Genomic DNA, 13,534 nt, shown 5'->3' with positions numbered 1-13,534 from the left:
CGATGGGAGGGTTTGTTAATGCATATATTCACAATTATAGAATCAGAAGCTTCCTTTTTAGTGTTTATAGGATGATATATGTGTTGAATCTGCATTGTATGTTTCTGTGCAACTAAGCTTTGTAGAGGTCAAGTCTTTGCTTCATCAGTGACATCGGTCAAGTTTATCAAAAGGCATGCCCTAATTTTCTTTGTGAAATTAGCATATTACTGAATTTTTTTCGGACTCTTCCGTTGGAATGGGTCTCCTGATACCATGCATCATCATGGTTGAGGTGAGCCTCTCTTGTGGTTTTCTATTGATTTCATTTCTATCAAACATGCACAGACTTGATTCTGGCTCTTATTCACTGGAGAGGGTGTAATGTGATGTGTCTATATTTTATGTCTAGTTGCAGTTTATGCTCGATATAGTGCATGCAATTTATGCTGTGGATGGTGAAATCGCTAGTTTGGAGCTTTTGCTAGTAGACTAGTAAAAGTAACCACTCCATGGTCATTTTGTTAGGACAAAGACTTGCAATGGGTGGTGTTCTTGCTGCGATAGTATGACTGTTTTATTGCAGGTTGAGGGGGCAGGGCAGGCTGACCGCCCAGGTCGGATTTCTCACCGTAAGTCATAAAAGTCTCCTCACCCACTCGGGCCTCATTCAAAGGTGCAGAGGAGAGTAGCTTCAATTCAGGGCATCCAGTTTTTTTTCAGTCCCTTGGCTGTATACAGTTGGCAGCGCCTTGTAAATTCAGCCCAGGATCTGTGGAGCTTTTGTGCAGCCATTTGTGCTGCATTTTTTCTAGATCCAAGTTTATCTACTTGTGCACGTTACTTGAATGAGTGTTGGAAAGAGTGGTGGTCCCTTACCTTCTCCTTTCTGCTGTGGGACTGGATGTAGGGTGCTGTCCATTCTTTTGACAGCTTATTCTGATGTTTATGGAAAAATATGTGTTTACATTGTGTGCGCCGGTATGTGGACTTTTATTGATTTGTACATTGCAATTAACAGGAATGTATGACTGTGGGATGTCTATCATACTACTTCTCTGATAACGGGCTTTCATTGATCTGCTAACACATGTAGACCAATCGGAAAGGAAACCAAGAACTATGCATGTGTGGGATGTATATCCCAGGTCTACGATCTCTGGTTTCAGTATAGAAAACTTTACTTCTGTTGCTCAGAGTATCTTTGATGAAAGACTGTTCAAGACGCTTGAGTGTGTGTTTTATGTCCGCTCAAGTTTAAAACAGTTTGGAAGCTCAGACCACTTGCCTGATTTATATCAGGCTGACGTTTTTTTTGAACTTGCAATGACATGTTTGATATGGTGCATTGCAGCTCTATGATTACCAATATAACATGGGGCTTCTACTGATGGAACGGAAGGAATGGGACTCCAAGACTGAAAAGTTGAAGGCTGCAGTGCAAGATGCAGAAGAAAACTTGAGGAGGGAGCTTTCTGCACATCTTATTGCTATTTCTGAGGCTGAAAAGCGGGAAGAGGGTTTGAAGAAAGCCCTGGCAGTTGAAAAGCAATGTGTTTATGATGTAAGGAATTATTGTTTTTGTATCTCCTTCTGTCCCACATTCCCTACCTATATGAAGGAAGTTTAAAGGCAAGATGTGGGTAAACAATAAACATTTTTAAAATTATTAGCTAAACTTTCCATCACAAAATATGAGTATGCTTGAATCTTGTGATTTTTCAAATTGTCTTCTTCTTTCATGCTATGCTTCTCTTGTCTCAAGCATAAAGTTGCATATATTTTGCAACAGAAAATTTCTTCAATAGAAACCTTTGTACGTCTGACTGATGTGTGTGCACTTTAACAGCTTGAAAAGGCTTTGAAAGACATGCGTTCAGAAGCAGCAGAATTGAAAGTTTCTGCTGAAAATAAGCTAACTCAAGCGAAGGACATGGTTGCTGGAACTGAAGAGAAGGCTCTTTTAGCAGAGTCAAAGTTGCATTCAGCAGAAGCCTTGCAGGCAGAGGCCAGTCGCAAGCATGGTGTTGCAGAGAGGAAGCTGCAGGAGGTTGAAGCACGTGAGGATGCTTTAAGAAGGGAACGCCTTGCTGTCAAGACAGAGTGAGTTTTGACATTTTTATTCTTTATGCTACTTGTGCACACATGCTTACAGACTCTCTCTCTCTCTCTCTCTCTCTCTCTCTCTCTCTCTCCCCTGTTTCCAGCCCTTTTGAGGAGGGATATGATAAATAATTATTATTCACATTTGTTCTTCCAGGCAGGAGGCTCATCGGGCAGAGCTCGGTCGAGAGAGACAAAGCCTCCTTGAATGGGAGAGAAAATTGCAAGAAGGCCAAGAAAGGCTACTTGAAGGGCAGAAGCTTCTTAACCAGAGAGAAGCGTTTGCAAATGAAAGGGATGAGTCCCTAAAGAAGATTGAAAAAGATCTGGAAGACACCAGAAAGCAGATAGAGAAAGAACGTACAGCTGTCCAAGAGGCAGAAGCAGATTTGAGTGCCCGGTTATCTGGCTTGAGAGTTAGGGAAGAGGTATGTGTATGTGCCTGTGCGTGTTTGGCGTGCACTAGAATGTGCTATGTACTGTAATGTAATTTTTGTGTTACTTGTATTGTTGAGTGCATTAGAATGAAGTTAAGCGGGAGATTGCAGTTGTCAAGAAGGAGCAGGAGTTGTTACTTCTTCAAGAAAGGATTGCTAGCAGAGAACGTGTGAGTGTTTAAGACTCACAAATCATTGGAAGTTTTCTGAATTCATCTTTTAGTTTACTGAATATAATTGAATCAAAGGTACTTTTGAAACCTCTTCACACAAGCAGCCTGTACAAGTGCGACTATTAGAGGGGAAATGTCATCTTTGTGTATAGTCACAAAAGGTCACTAACTGCAGAGATGATGGTCCTATTATTCCTGTAGGAGTCTTTAAGCACTTGGTGTTCTGATTCATGCTAAAGCTCGTTGGGTGCGTGCTGTGAGTGGTGTTATCTTCCCCCTTTGGCAATCTTTTAACTCTTCCCTGTTTGTTTTTGTGAGGCAGGTTCTAGAGCAACACGAACAACATGTGAAGGAAACTGAGGCATTTGTAATGAAGGAACGAGATCGGGTTGAAGCTTTTGAGAGAGCATTGAAACTGAAAGAGGAAGCATTGCCGGAACAGCAAAGGGATCTGGTATGTCTTTTATTAATGCATGAGAAACTAACCATATAAATCAGCAATCCGAAAACTGCTGATTATGGGAAAAGAGAGAGAGAGACTGGTTGTCAGAAAAAATGTAAGAAATCCTAGATTTACTATATTTAGAAATGTGCTAAGGAACAGAAAGGAGACTGAAATAGCAGAGAACAAGGAATAATTGTATTGCTTGAGTGTCTGTAGTGTATCTGTAGTGTGTCATCCATACAATTGGGCCTCTCTTATATAGAGAGTGAAGAGTCACACATGAAAAGATGTGTACTCCAAAGTGTATGTGCACGAAGAGGTGTGTACCCCTTGTGAAGGGTGTGACCCTTGATGAGAGGGCACATTACAATAGAAGTGTCTCTTCCATAGAATGTCTCTTGTGAAGGGTTGTGCCTCATAGGAAGTGTCCTGTCGAAAGGGCATACCCTTCCACAAGTGTCCATTCATCAAACCATCCATAAGTCTACCATAGAATGTCTCTTGTGAAGGGTTGTGCCTCATAGGAAGTGTCCTGTCGAAAGGGCATACCCTTCCACAAGTGTCCATTCATCAAACCATCCATAAGTCTAGATATAGAGAAAGGAATACGTCACAGATCGTGACATCCCCTCCCACTCAAAATAAGACCTTGGTGGAGATAATGAACTGATGTAGAAAATATCACGGTAAATTCTGAAAATACTGCTGTAAAATGTCAGGGTACTGCTGTAAGTCTTTATCAGATTGCCAAGTAGCGTCGGAGTCGTCCAGATCTCGCCAAAGAACAAGGAATTCTGTGATAAGTCGATGTCGAGTCTCTCGCTGTCGATGGTCCAGAATACGCTCAGGAATAAGGAGAACATAATCGTCTTCAATTTCTTGGACATAATCACCTGCAGGAGGAACTGCTTCATCGCCTGGAATGTACGTCTTTAGCCAAGAAATATGAAATGTCGGATGGATTTTACCCCATGATGGTGGCAATTCCAATTTCTAACTTAAAGGTGAATTTTTCTTGACGATCCGGAAAGGTTCATAGTATCTTGGTCGCAACTTAGGAAACACAGACTTAACCGTCTTATAGCGATGTGGGGCTACAAATAATAGCACCATGTCACCAGTGTCAAATTCCAGGTGACGTCTATGTTTGTTGTGTTAGAAAATGACCCAACAGAGGGTACACGCAGCGGAAATAATGCCCAGGAGCTCACACGGTGTGCGGTGTGAGTGTGGAATCACCAACTTCTTTACTTATGTGCATTCAATAGGTGTGCAGACTCATCAATAGACAACGAACCAAACTAGATAGAGAAACCACCAAATAATATATTTCCGTCCACAACTATGGACACAATACAAGAGAGACAGATCCAGAGTCCCACCAATGGTGTGGTCCTCTGATCTTACCACAGAGTCCTCCTCCTATCTGCTGGCTATCTTTAGACTAGAGTCCGCGTGCTTCACCTCGAGCTTGAGTAGACTTTCCGTCTAGAATGATCTTCTCCACCTTGCTGTCTGGAAACCAGTCTAGGTGGGCAGCTTCCTGCAAGCTAAGTCTGCAGCACAAGGTACTTCTTTCTCCTCCTGACTGTAGGCCCAAAGGTAGCCCTGCTGCTGCTCCTTCTGCTGGTGGAATTGCTGCTCCAGATGATATACAAATGAGGCCTGAATGCCCTCTTTATATAGGCCCAAGAGCCTGGCCAGCCAACCGACCCAGCAGCCCTAGAAAGGGCCGACTGCTGGTCGGTTCAGCCCCCTGCCCCTGGCCGACCAAAACCGACCCACAGCTCCCCATTTATGGGACTGTGGGCTGCCCTTTTGGGGCTCTCAATACAAGGGCCCTTGGCCCACCTTTCAAGGGCAGATGCCCTATAAATACAAGGTCCAGCCCAGCCTTTGCTCCCTCGCCTTGCCACGTGGCCCTGCGCCACTGTCTGCCTCCATGTGAGGCCTGTTCCAGCCTGCTGTGCTGGCCTGCCAGGTTTCTTTCCAGACCCCAAAGCACTGCTGTTCCTGTTGCTGTCATTGCGCCTTGTCCAGGGCTTGCTGCAGGTCGAGATCCTGCCTGCAACCCTTGCCATCCGGGTCGCCTATTCTGTGACTGCATCGTGCCATGAAGGCTCCTTGAGCTGCCTCTGCCAGGCCCTTCACTAGCACCTGGGTGCCATGCTTTTGTGCTTAGGTTCCCCCCCCCCCCCCCATGCTCTCCTCATATGGGGGCTTACAGATGGGGCGGTAACCTCTCCAACACCCCCTCTCACCGACACATCTCAGCCCAATGCCAACACGTCGATGAAGATGCTCTAGTAACTCCCTGGTCGTAGTCCTCTGGAACCTTTCGGTGTCGAAATCTTTTCCTGGCTTTTCATCCAGTGGCTCCTGCTCCACCAGGTTCGGTTCTGCTTCCGCACACCATCCTGGTACACAGGTCCATCTCTGGTAGCACCTCCTGGTACCACCTCCTTCAGTCGCATTCTTGCCTCTGAACTCGAGCAATCCAGCCGTCACGATCTTCCAGTCGTCCCCCTCATAATGAGTGAACAACCTGGAGTCTTCCAGGCACCATGCTCTGAGGGTTTGTTTCAACCCGTCCTTCCTTTGACAAGGTCTGCAACCAATTAATATTTCCGGATAACCTGGACCACGAACTCTCGCTGAGTTCTCAAGCAGGTACTCTTCTGGCTTCAGTACTCTTTGTCCATCACCTTCTAGCAATCTGCGTCCGAGATTTGATGAAGCACCAATACTTCCCCTTCTGCCTTCGAAGAAGGCCAATTCCTTCCAATCTCTTATCACCTGAGACAAATGAAGTGCATAATCTCTCCACAGCATGCTATAAAGGCTCAAATGCAGAATATCAAATACATACCAGACTGTTGTACTGCCTGAATGTTCGCTCTGAAAGCAAACCCTGTACCTCAATGAGGCACTCGCCAAGATCCTGTGTAATCCTGTACTGTCCCCTTCTGAAGTCCAGCATTCATCTGACCATGAGACCCCAGGGCTTTCCATGGAATCCACCCTCGTGTCAGTATCAACAGCTACACACCTGGAAGGTACCAAGCGCTCCATACTGTCCTTCACCTTCACAAAGGCATCTGACTCCTCGTCGACCCACATCTCTATGTCAGACATCCTTCCTGTGATTTCTGGATCAACATATCTGACCTCGGTAACACTCGGTGATGTCACCAAGAACAACTCTTCAATTACCACATTTGCTTTGGCCTTTCCCTCTGAATCTGAGTTAGACTCCTGTTTGTTTTTCAGATCCGCCTTTTTCTTTCTACAGTCCTTTGCAAAATGTCCGGGCGTATCACAATAGAAACACTTCTTCTTGTGCTTCCTCTTTGAAGTCCCCTCGTCGTCAGAGTCGTCTTTATTGGACTTGCCACCGTTAGGCTTGCCCTTTCCTTTGCCAGTGGAATCCTTCACCAGCATTGCCTTGTCATCTTTGTCCTCGTTGTAGAGCTTCTCCCAAGCTTCCTCCTGTAGCAGTAATGGACACAACTCCTCAAATGTCAGAGGTTTGGTCCTCTGTCCTGCTATCACAGCCGTAACAAAGCTCTTGAAACTCCGAGGCAGTCTCCTCAGTACCATCAAGGCCAGATGGCATGAGTCTGTCTTCTGACCAATTGCTGCCAACTGATCCCGCACCACCTTGACCTTCGTCAAATGGCTATGTACCGTATCGCCTTCTTCCATATCAAGATTGTAGAGTTGATGCTGAAGAAGCACGATCCGGGAGGTATTATCTGTCTCGTACAGATCCTTCAGGGTGGCCCACGCCTCTATTGACGTCTCGGCCAGTTGGATATGCGGAAGAACAGAGTCCGCCGTAGTCCCTATGATTATTGCCAGGGCATGGGCATCTCTTTCTTCCCAAGCTTCAAGCTCCTTTCTGTCTACTGCCATGAGTACCTTCCCTTTACTGTCCACCAAGTCTTCCGGCTTCGACTCCTCTCCCGTGGTCAGCTTCCACAACTTCCGAGCCACTAAATGACTCCGGATCTTCACTTTCCAGATCGGGTAATTAGTCCCGTCCAGGTTCCCAGACTCTCCAAAGTTAGGGATAGTGAAAGAGAGAAAACTGGAGGAGGAGGAAGGGAAAGAAGGGGCTGAAGAGGCTGTAGAGGGCGACATCTCTGCTGTATATATCACACAGCAAAGTCAACCAAACTCAAATTCAGTAAACCAGAACTCTGAACGCACCTGACTGAACCTGAGTCACCCTCCTTCTCGCAAGGGCACAATCCTCCAGTCGTGGAAGTCGATTCCCTAGAGCTTCTGAATCAGGGTCGTCCTTCAGCAAGGTCCCTGCCTTCAGGTGTTGGGATATCTCAAGGTGTATGCCTCAGGCACACCTTATGTTTCTATGTGTGAGTGCTAGAGGCACAGTTAGGTGCCCACAAGCACAGTTAGGTGGTGGAAAAGCCACATAGGATGATTGAGTGAATCTAGGAGCAGATTGAGGAGATGATTGTGGAGCTTTGAGGTCATCAGTGATGTCAGTGACCTTGTATGAGGTGCCTACTTAAGGACCTCTTTCTTCTTCATTCTATAAGCAAGTATTCTGATTTTGTGTCCACTCTACTCTTTCCTTTCAGCATTCCAACATGGTATCAGAGCCATTTGATCCCCCTTGAGCCCATTTCTGCCACATCATCATCTTCTTCTTCTTCTTCTTCTTCACCATCTCTCCCTCTTCTCCAAAAATTTTGCTTGAGCTTGTTCTCCTTCATTTCTCACTCATTTCCCACGCCCTTCCAGCTGAAGATCCACCTAGATGGGGCGAACTCCTGGCTGCAAGGAATCGATGAAATACCCACGCTGCTGGTCGCCATTGTACGGAAGTCGTCGAAGTTCTCTGCTGCAAGTTCTCTGCGCCTGCTTCGACTTTCTCTAATTCCTTTCAGGGGGAGTTAGTCCATACCTAGAGCTACCTTGTGCTGAAATCTGAGCAGCAATGGCTGCATATTGAAGGAGAAAACAGAGAAAAACCAGTCGATTTTGTTCAAGAAGGTGAAGGCGACCTGACGCGTTTTTTCGCCTCTTCTTCCCAGAGGATCTACTGTGGTATACCAGCTTTCTTTTGCCTCAGAAAGCCCTCTTTCTTTTGCTTTGAAGAGTGTGATATGAGCCCTCCAAGTTCAGCTCTCTAGTTTTGACAGTTTTGACATACTTTTGAAAAGGATGCTACATAAAATGCTACTCTAGCATTTCTGGTCTTTTGAAGTTTTCAATAACTTCACTACAAGTGTTGCTTCAGTTTTGTTTTGACTTGCTAGACCTGGTTGTGTTTGGAAAGTGTTTATTTCATTCACTCCTATGAAGCATGCAAAAGTAGCATCATTGTTTGAAAACTAGTCACTACTATTTGCTACATCAAGTGGCTATACTTTGGAAGTAATTCAGTTCTTTTTCACTTGTAAGAGAGAAGACACTACCCAATACTTGGGTTAGAGCCTCTCATGGCTTGCTTATGCAAAATATGTGAAAAGCCAAAACATAAAGCAATGTCTTGTTATGCTACAAAGGATGAAAATGCCAACCTGACTTCCTTATTGAAGATTGCCAACACAATGGTTGCCAAAAAGGAAGCAACTACAGAGATCTACCCTCTCATGGCACTTTTATTTGACTCCAAGTACAAGAAAAAGATGAAGGTCAGACACCTAAGATATGCTTCTCTACACCACTATGGAGATGACAAGATAATTGTTCTCTTGAAGGATATGACTTTCAAATCCACTTGTTCTATTATAGCACCATCTTATAAGGCACTAGACACTGCCCATGTGGTAAGACCTTGCCTTGACATGGATATTTTGCCTCCACAAGATGAGGCATCCTTTGAAGATTATGCATTTTGAAGATCATCTCTAAGTATGCTCCAGATCTCTCTTTTTATGTCAAGGTACTCAGCCTGGATAGTCCTCCAAAATGAATGAAAATAAACTATTGTGTTGTGTGTTTTGTAAACACCTTTGGTAACCTTATGATGTAGGCCATGTGTATGTTTTGTTCCATGGTACCTCCTGCAGACATTGTGTGCATGTACATGCAGAGGAGATAACCATTGGAAGGTCTGTTTGTATCCCTTTCTGTTTACCTTACACCCAAGGGAACCCTTGCTAGCATGAGAACCTAGCCATAGATTTATCCTTGACCACCATGAGATGGCATGAGAAACTATGAGACTAGATGTATCCTTGACATAGCCTGAGGCATTTCCTTGAGGGGGGGTTTGTTGGGATATCTCAAGGTGTATGCCTCAGGCACACCTTATGTTTCTATGTGGCACAAGCACAGTTAGGTGGTGGAAAAGCCACATAGGATGATTGAGTGAATCTAGGAGCAGATTGAGGAGATGATTGTGGAGCTTTGAGGTCATCAGTGATGTCAGTGACCTTGTATGAGGTGCCTACTTAAGGACCTCTTTCTTCTTCATTCTATAAGCAAGTATTCTGATTTTGTGTCCACTCTACTCTTTCCTTTCAGCATTCCAACATCAGGCTCCCACACGTGTGAGCCTCCTACTTGGGCTCTGATACCATGTTAGAAATGACCCAACAGAGGGTACACGCAGCGGAAATAATGCCCAGGAGCTCACACGGTGTGCGGTGTGAGTGTGGAATCACAAACTTCTTTACTTATGTGCATTCAATAGGTGTGCAGACTCATCAATAGACAATGAACCAAACTAGATAGAGAAACCACCAAATAATATATTTCCGTCCACAACTATGGACACAATACAAGAGAGACAGATCCAGAGTCCCACCAATGGTGTGGTCCTCTGATCTTACCACAAAGTCCTTCTCCTATCTGCTGGCTATCTCTAGACTAGAGTCTGCGTGCTCCACCTCGAGCGTGAGTTAGACTTTCCGTCTAGAATGATCTTCTCCACCTTGCTGTCTGGAAACCAGTCTAGGTGGGCAGCTTCCTGCAAGCTAAGTCTGCAGCACAAGGTACTTCTTTCTCCTCCTGACTGTAGGCCCAAAGGTAGCCCTGCTGCTGCTCCTTCTGCTGGTGGAATTGCTGCTCCAGATGATATACAAATGAGGCCTGAATGCCCTCTTTATATAGGCCCAAGAGCCTGGCCAGCCAACTGACCCAGCAGCCCTAGAAAGGGCCGACTGCTGGTCGGTTCAGCCCCCTGCCCCTGGCCGACCAAAACCGACCCACAGCTCCCCATTTATGGGACTGTGGGCTGCCCTTTTGGGGCTCTCAATACAAGGGCCCTTGGCCCACCTTTCAAGGGCAGATGCCCTATAAATACAAGGTCCAGCCCAGCCTTTGCTCCCCCGCCTTGCCACGTGGCCCTGCGCCACTGTCTGCCTCCATGTGAGGCCTGTTCCAGCCTGCTGTGCTGGCCTGCCAGGTTTCTTTCCAGACCCCAAAGCACTGCTGTTCCTGTTGCTGTCATTGCGCCTTGTCCAAGGCTTGCTGCAGGTCGAGATCCTGCCTGCAACCCTTGCCATCCGGGTCGCCTATTCCGTGACTGCATCCTGCCATGAAGGCTCCTTGAGCTGCCTCTGCCAGGCCCTTCACTAGCACCTGGGTGCCATGCTTTTGTGCTTAGGTTCCCCCCCCCCCCCATGCTCTCCTCATATGGGGGCTTACAGATGGGGCGGTGACCTCTCCAACATGTTGGCAGACCGTTGATAACGCTCTTGCGCTTTTCGCATATGATCCCTTACTTGGAGTAGAATATCTTGCATTTCTTGAACCAGTTGATCAGCTAGGGCCACTCGATGTTGAAGTACAAAATTCGTTGGTACAATCGGAGTGTGTCCATAAGCTGCTTGGAATGGAGTCATGCTGATGGCACTATGGAAAGAGTTATTATAAGCAAACTCAAGGAGTGGTAGATACTCTTCCCAAGCTGCTAGGCGTGATTGAATATAATGTCGAAGCATTTCTTCGAGAACTTGGTTGACTCTTTCAGTCTGGCCATCTGATTCTGGGTGGTAGGCTAAACTGAACAGTAGAGTAGTTCCCAAAGATTCGAATAGTGAAATCCAAAAGTGACTGGTAAACTTAGGATCTCTGTCGGATATGATATTCTTGGGCAATCCATGGTGTCGGAAGATGTGTTGTATGAAGAGTTTGGCTATGTCCGGAGCGTGTGCACTGCTTTTGCAAGCAACAAAGTGTGCCATTTTGGACAATCGATTAACAATTACCATAATCTCGGGAGGATCGTGGTAGTGTTGTAATGAAATCCATGGAAATACTTTCCCACCTTTCAGTTGGAACTGAAAGAGGTTGAAGAAGTCCTGCTGGAAGTCGTCGGCTTGCTTTCATTTGTTGACAAGATAAGCAAGATGTAACCATTTTGATGACGTCGCTTTTCATCTGAGGCCAGTAGTATGTTGCATTGAGTAACCGATAAGTCTTGTTGATGCCTGGATGGGCAGCATAAGGAACTACATGATGCTCTTTTAACAAAAGACGTCGAACATCCTTGTCATGTGGTACACAGATGCGATCTTGATAATACAGAAGGTCGTCCGTATAAGAATAGGATGAGAAAATCTTCTGTTCGGAAGTCGAAGGTTGATCTTTTGAAAGAACTTGTACTGCTGTGCCGAAGTCTTTATCATTGAAATACTTCCCTTTGAATGAATTCGGAATATCCACAGATAATGTAGAGATTACCATAGCTGATGCTAGAGTGAACCTGCTAAGACCATCTGCAACTACATTGCGTAGTCCTGGAATGTACTCAATGGTCATGTGAAAGTTGGCCAGAAACTCAACCGAGCGTGCTTGGCGAGCGTTCATGATTGGCTGAGTAAAGATATACTTTAAAGAGTGATAGTCTGTCTTAACCACCGAGTCGGCTCCCATGAGATAATGTTTCCAAGAGCGATAAGCATGTACAATGGCAAGAAACTCCTTATCATAAACCGGGTATCGAGTTTGGATATCAGAATGCTTATGGCTGTCAAAAGCAATAACTCTGCCTTCTTGCATCAAGACTGCTCCTATAGCGATGTCGGAAGCGTCAGTCATGACCTCAAATGGAAGGTTTGGGTCAGCAATAGCCATAACAGGTGTGGTAGTGAGTGCTTGCTTGAGTTGTTGAAAACTATACTCTGATTCAGGAAGCCAATGAAAAACTGCTGTGCTTTTCAATAATTCGGACATAGGAGCTGCGATTTCGGAAAACTGATAGACCTTTGTATGGTAGAAGTTTGCCAATCCGAGAAAAGAGCGGACATCATGAACAGTCTTAGGAGTAGGCCTGTTTTGGATTACCTCGACCTTCTTGGGATCCACAGAGATGCCTTGAGCTGAAATAACATGTCTCAAATATTCGAGTTGGATCTTGAAGAACTCACTCTTCTCAATGTTGATGTAGAGAGAATTTGCGCGGAGAACTTCAAAAACTTGGTGAAGATGTTGTTTGTGCTCATGTAGGGATTTGCTGAAAACGAGGATGTCATCGAGGTAAACGATGACAAACTTATCTAGGAAAGGCCTGAAAATGTCGTTCATTAGTGTCATGAATGTGGCCGGGGCATTGTTTAACCCAAAAGACATGACCAAACATTCATAGTGTCCATACTTTGTTCGAAAAGCTGTCTTGTACTCATCGCCTTCTCGTATGCGAATTTGATGATAACTTGAACGAAGATCAATCTTTGAGAATTGTGTTGCGTGTAGAAGTTGATCAAAGAGGTCATCGATGCGAGGCAATGGATACTTGTTTTTGATAGTGAGCTTGTTGAGGGCTCGGTAGTCGATGCAGAGGCGCATTGACTTATTCTTTTTTTCCACAAGTAGTACAGGAGATCCGAAAGGGCTGCGACTGGGCCGAATGTGACCTTTATCGAGTAGTTCGGTCACCTATCTTTGGATTTCTTCATTTTGAGTGTAAGAAACCCGATAAGGGTGCTTGGTTCCAAAAGGTGTGCCTATTCGAAGGGGTGTGACCCTTGGAATAGGTGTACCTTTTCATGAAGGGGTGTGGCCCTGTTTTTAAAAGGGGTGTCCCCACATGAAGAGGTGTGTCCTTTTTTCCACGATGGGGTGTGTCCCTTGGGTGAGGAGTCAAAACTCTTCATCAAAAGGTGTGTCCGATGGTGGAAAAGGTGCGTCCCTTGGTTTTGGGACAGCCCAAGCACATGAAAAGACACGATTTTTGTCGTGTCCATTCACATCAACTCGTGATGTGTGGGAGATGGAGAGGCCATTGATGACTTTAGGCAGGGTTGGCGCTAAAAATTTTTACGCTCATTCTCTCCATCTCTTCCATGCACAATGTGCACGGATATCCTTCTAGCGGAAAGAGATGTATCGGATAGGCGCTAGAAGGTGGGGGGCATTTCCTACAGGCAGGAGCGAAATTTGCTCTGATACCACTGTAAGAAATCCTAGATTTACTA

The 13,534-nt window shown here is 45.4% G+C and overlaps 1 protein-coding gene across 9 annotated transcripts in view; it reads left to right on the top strand.

The window, feature by feature from the left end:
- LOC147901229 (uncharacterized) overlaps nucleotides 1-13,534 on the top strand; it is a 53,563-nt gene that overhangs the window by 18,673 nt on the left and 21,356 nt on the right. For all 9 annotated transcript variants that reach the window (XR_015541204.1, XR_015541202.1, XR_015541200.1 and 6 more), the window contains exons 2-6: nucleotides 1,334-1,543; nucleotides 1,829-2,082; nucleotides 2,240-2,510; nucleotides 2,606-2,689; nucleotides 3,015-3,146. Coding sequence is in view for 4 of the 9 variants with exons in the window: in XM_087376214.1 (XP_087232340.1) it covers nucleotides 1,334-1,543; nucleotides 1,829-2,082; nucleotides 2,240-2,510; nucleotides 2,606-2,689; nucleotides 3,015-3,146 (951 nt within the window). In the remaining 5 variants the exon portion in view is untranslated. The remainder of the gene's footprint in view (nucleotides 1-1,333; nucleotides 1,544-1,828; nucleotides 2,083-2,239; nucleotides 2,511-2,605; nucleotides 2,690-3,014; nucleotides 3,147-13,534) is intronic.

The sequence above is a fragment of the Dipteris shenzhenensis genome, chromosome 6 (assembly GCF_047967505.1).
Source record: "Dipteris shenzhenensis isolate YYH24624 ecotype China chromosome 6, Dip_SZ_1.0, whole genome shotgun sequence".
Lineage (NCBI taxonomy): Eukaryota > Viridiplantae > Streptophyta > Polypodiopsida > Gleicheniales > Dipteridaceae > Dipteris > Dipteris shenzhenensis.
The sequence above is the reverse complement of the archived record's forward strand: the minus strand, read 5'-3'. Positions and strand labels throughout refer to the sequence as shown.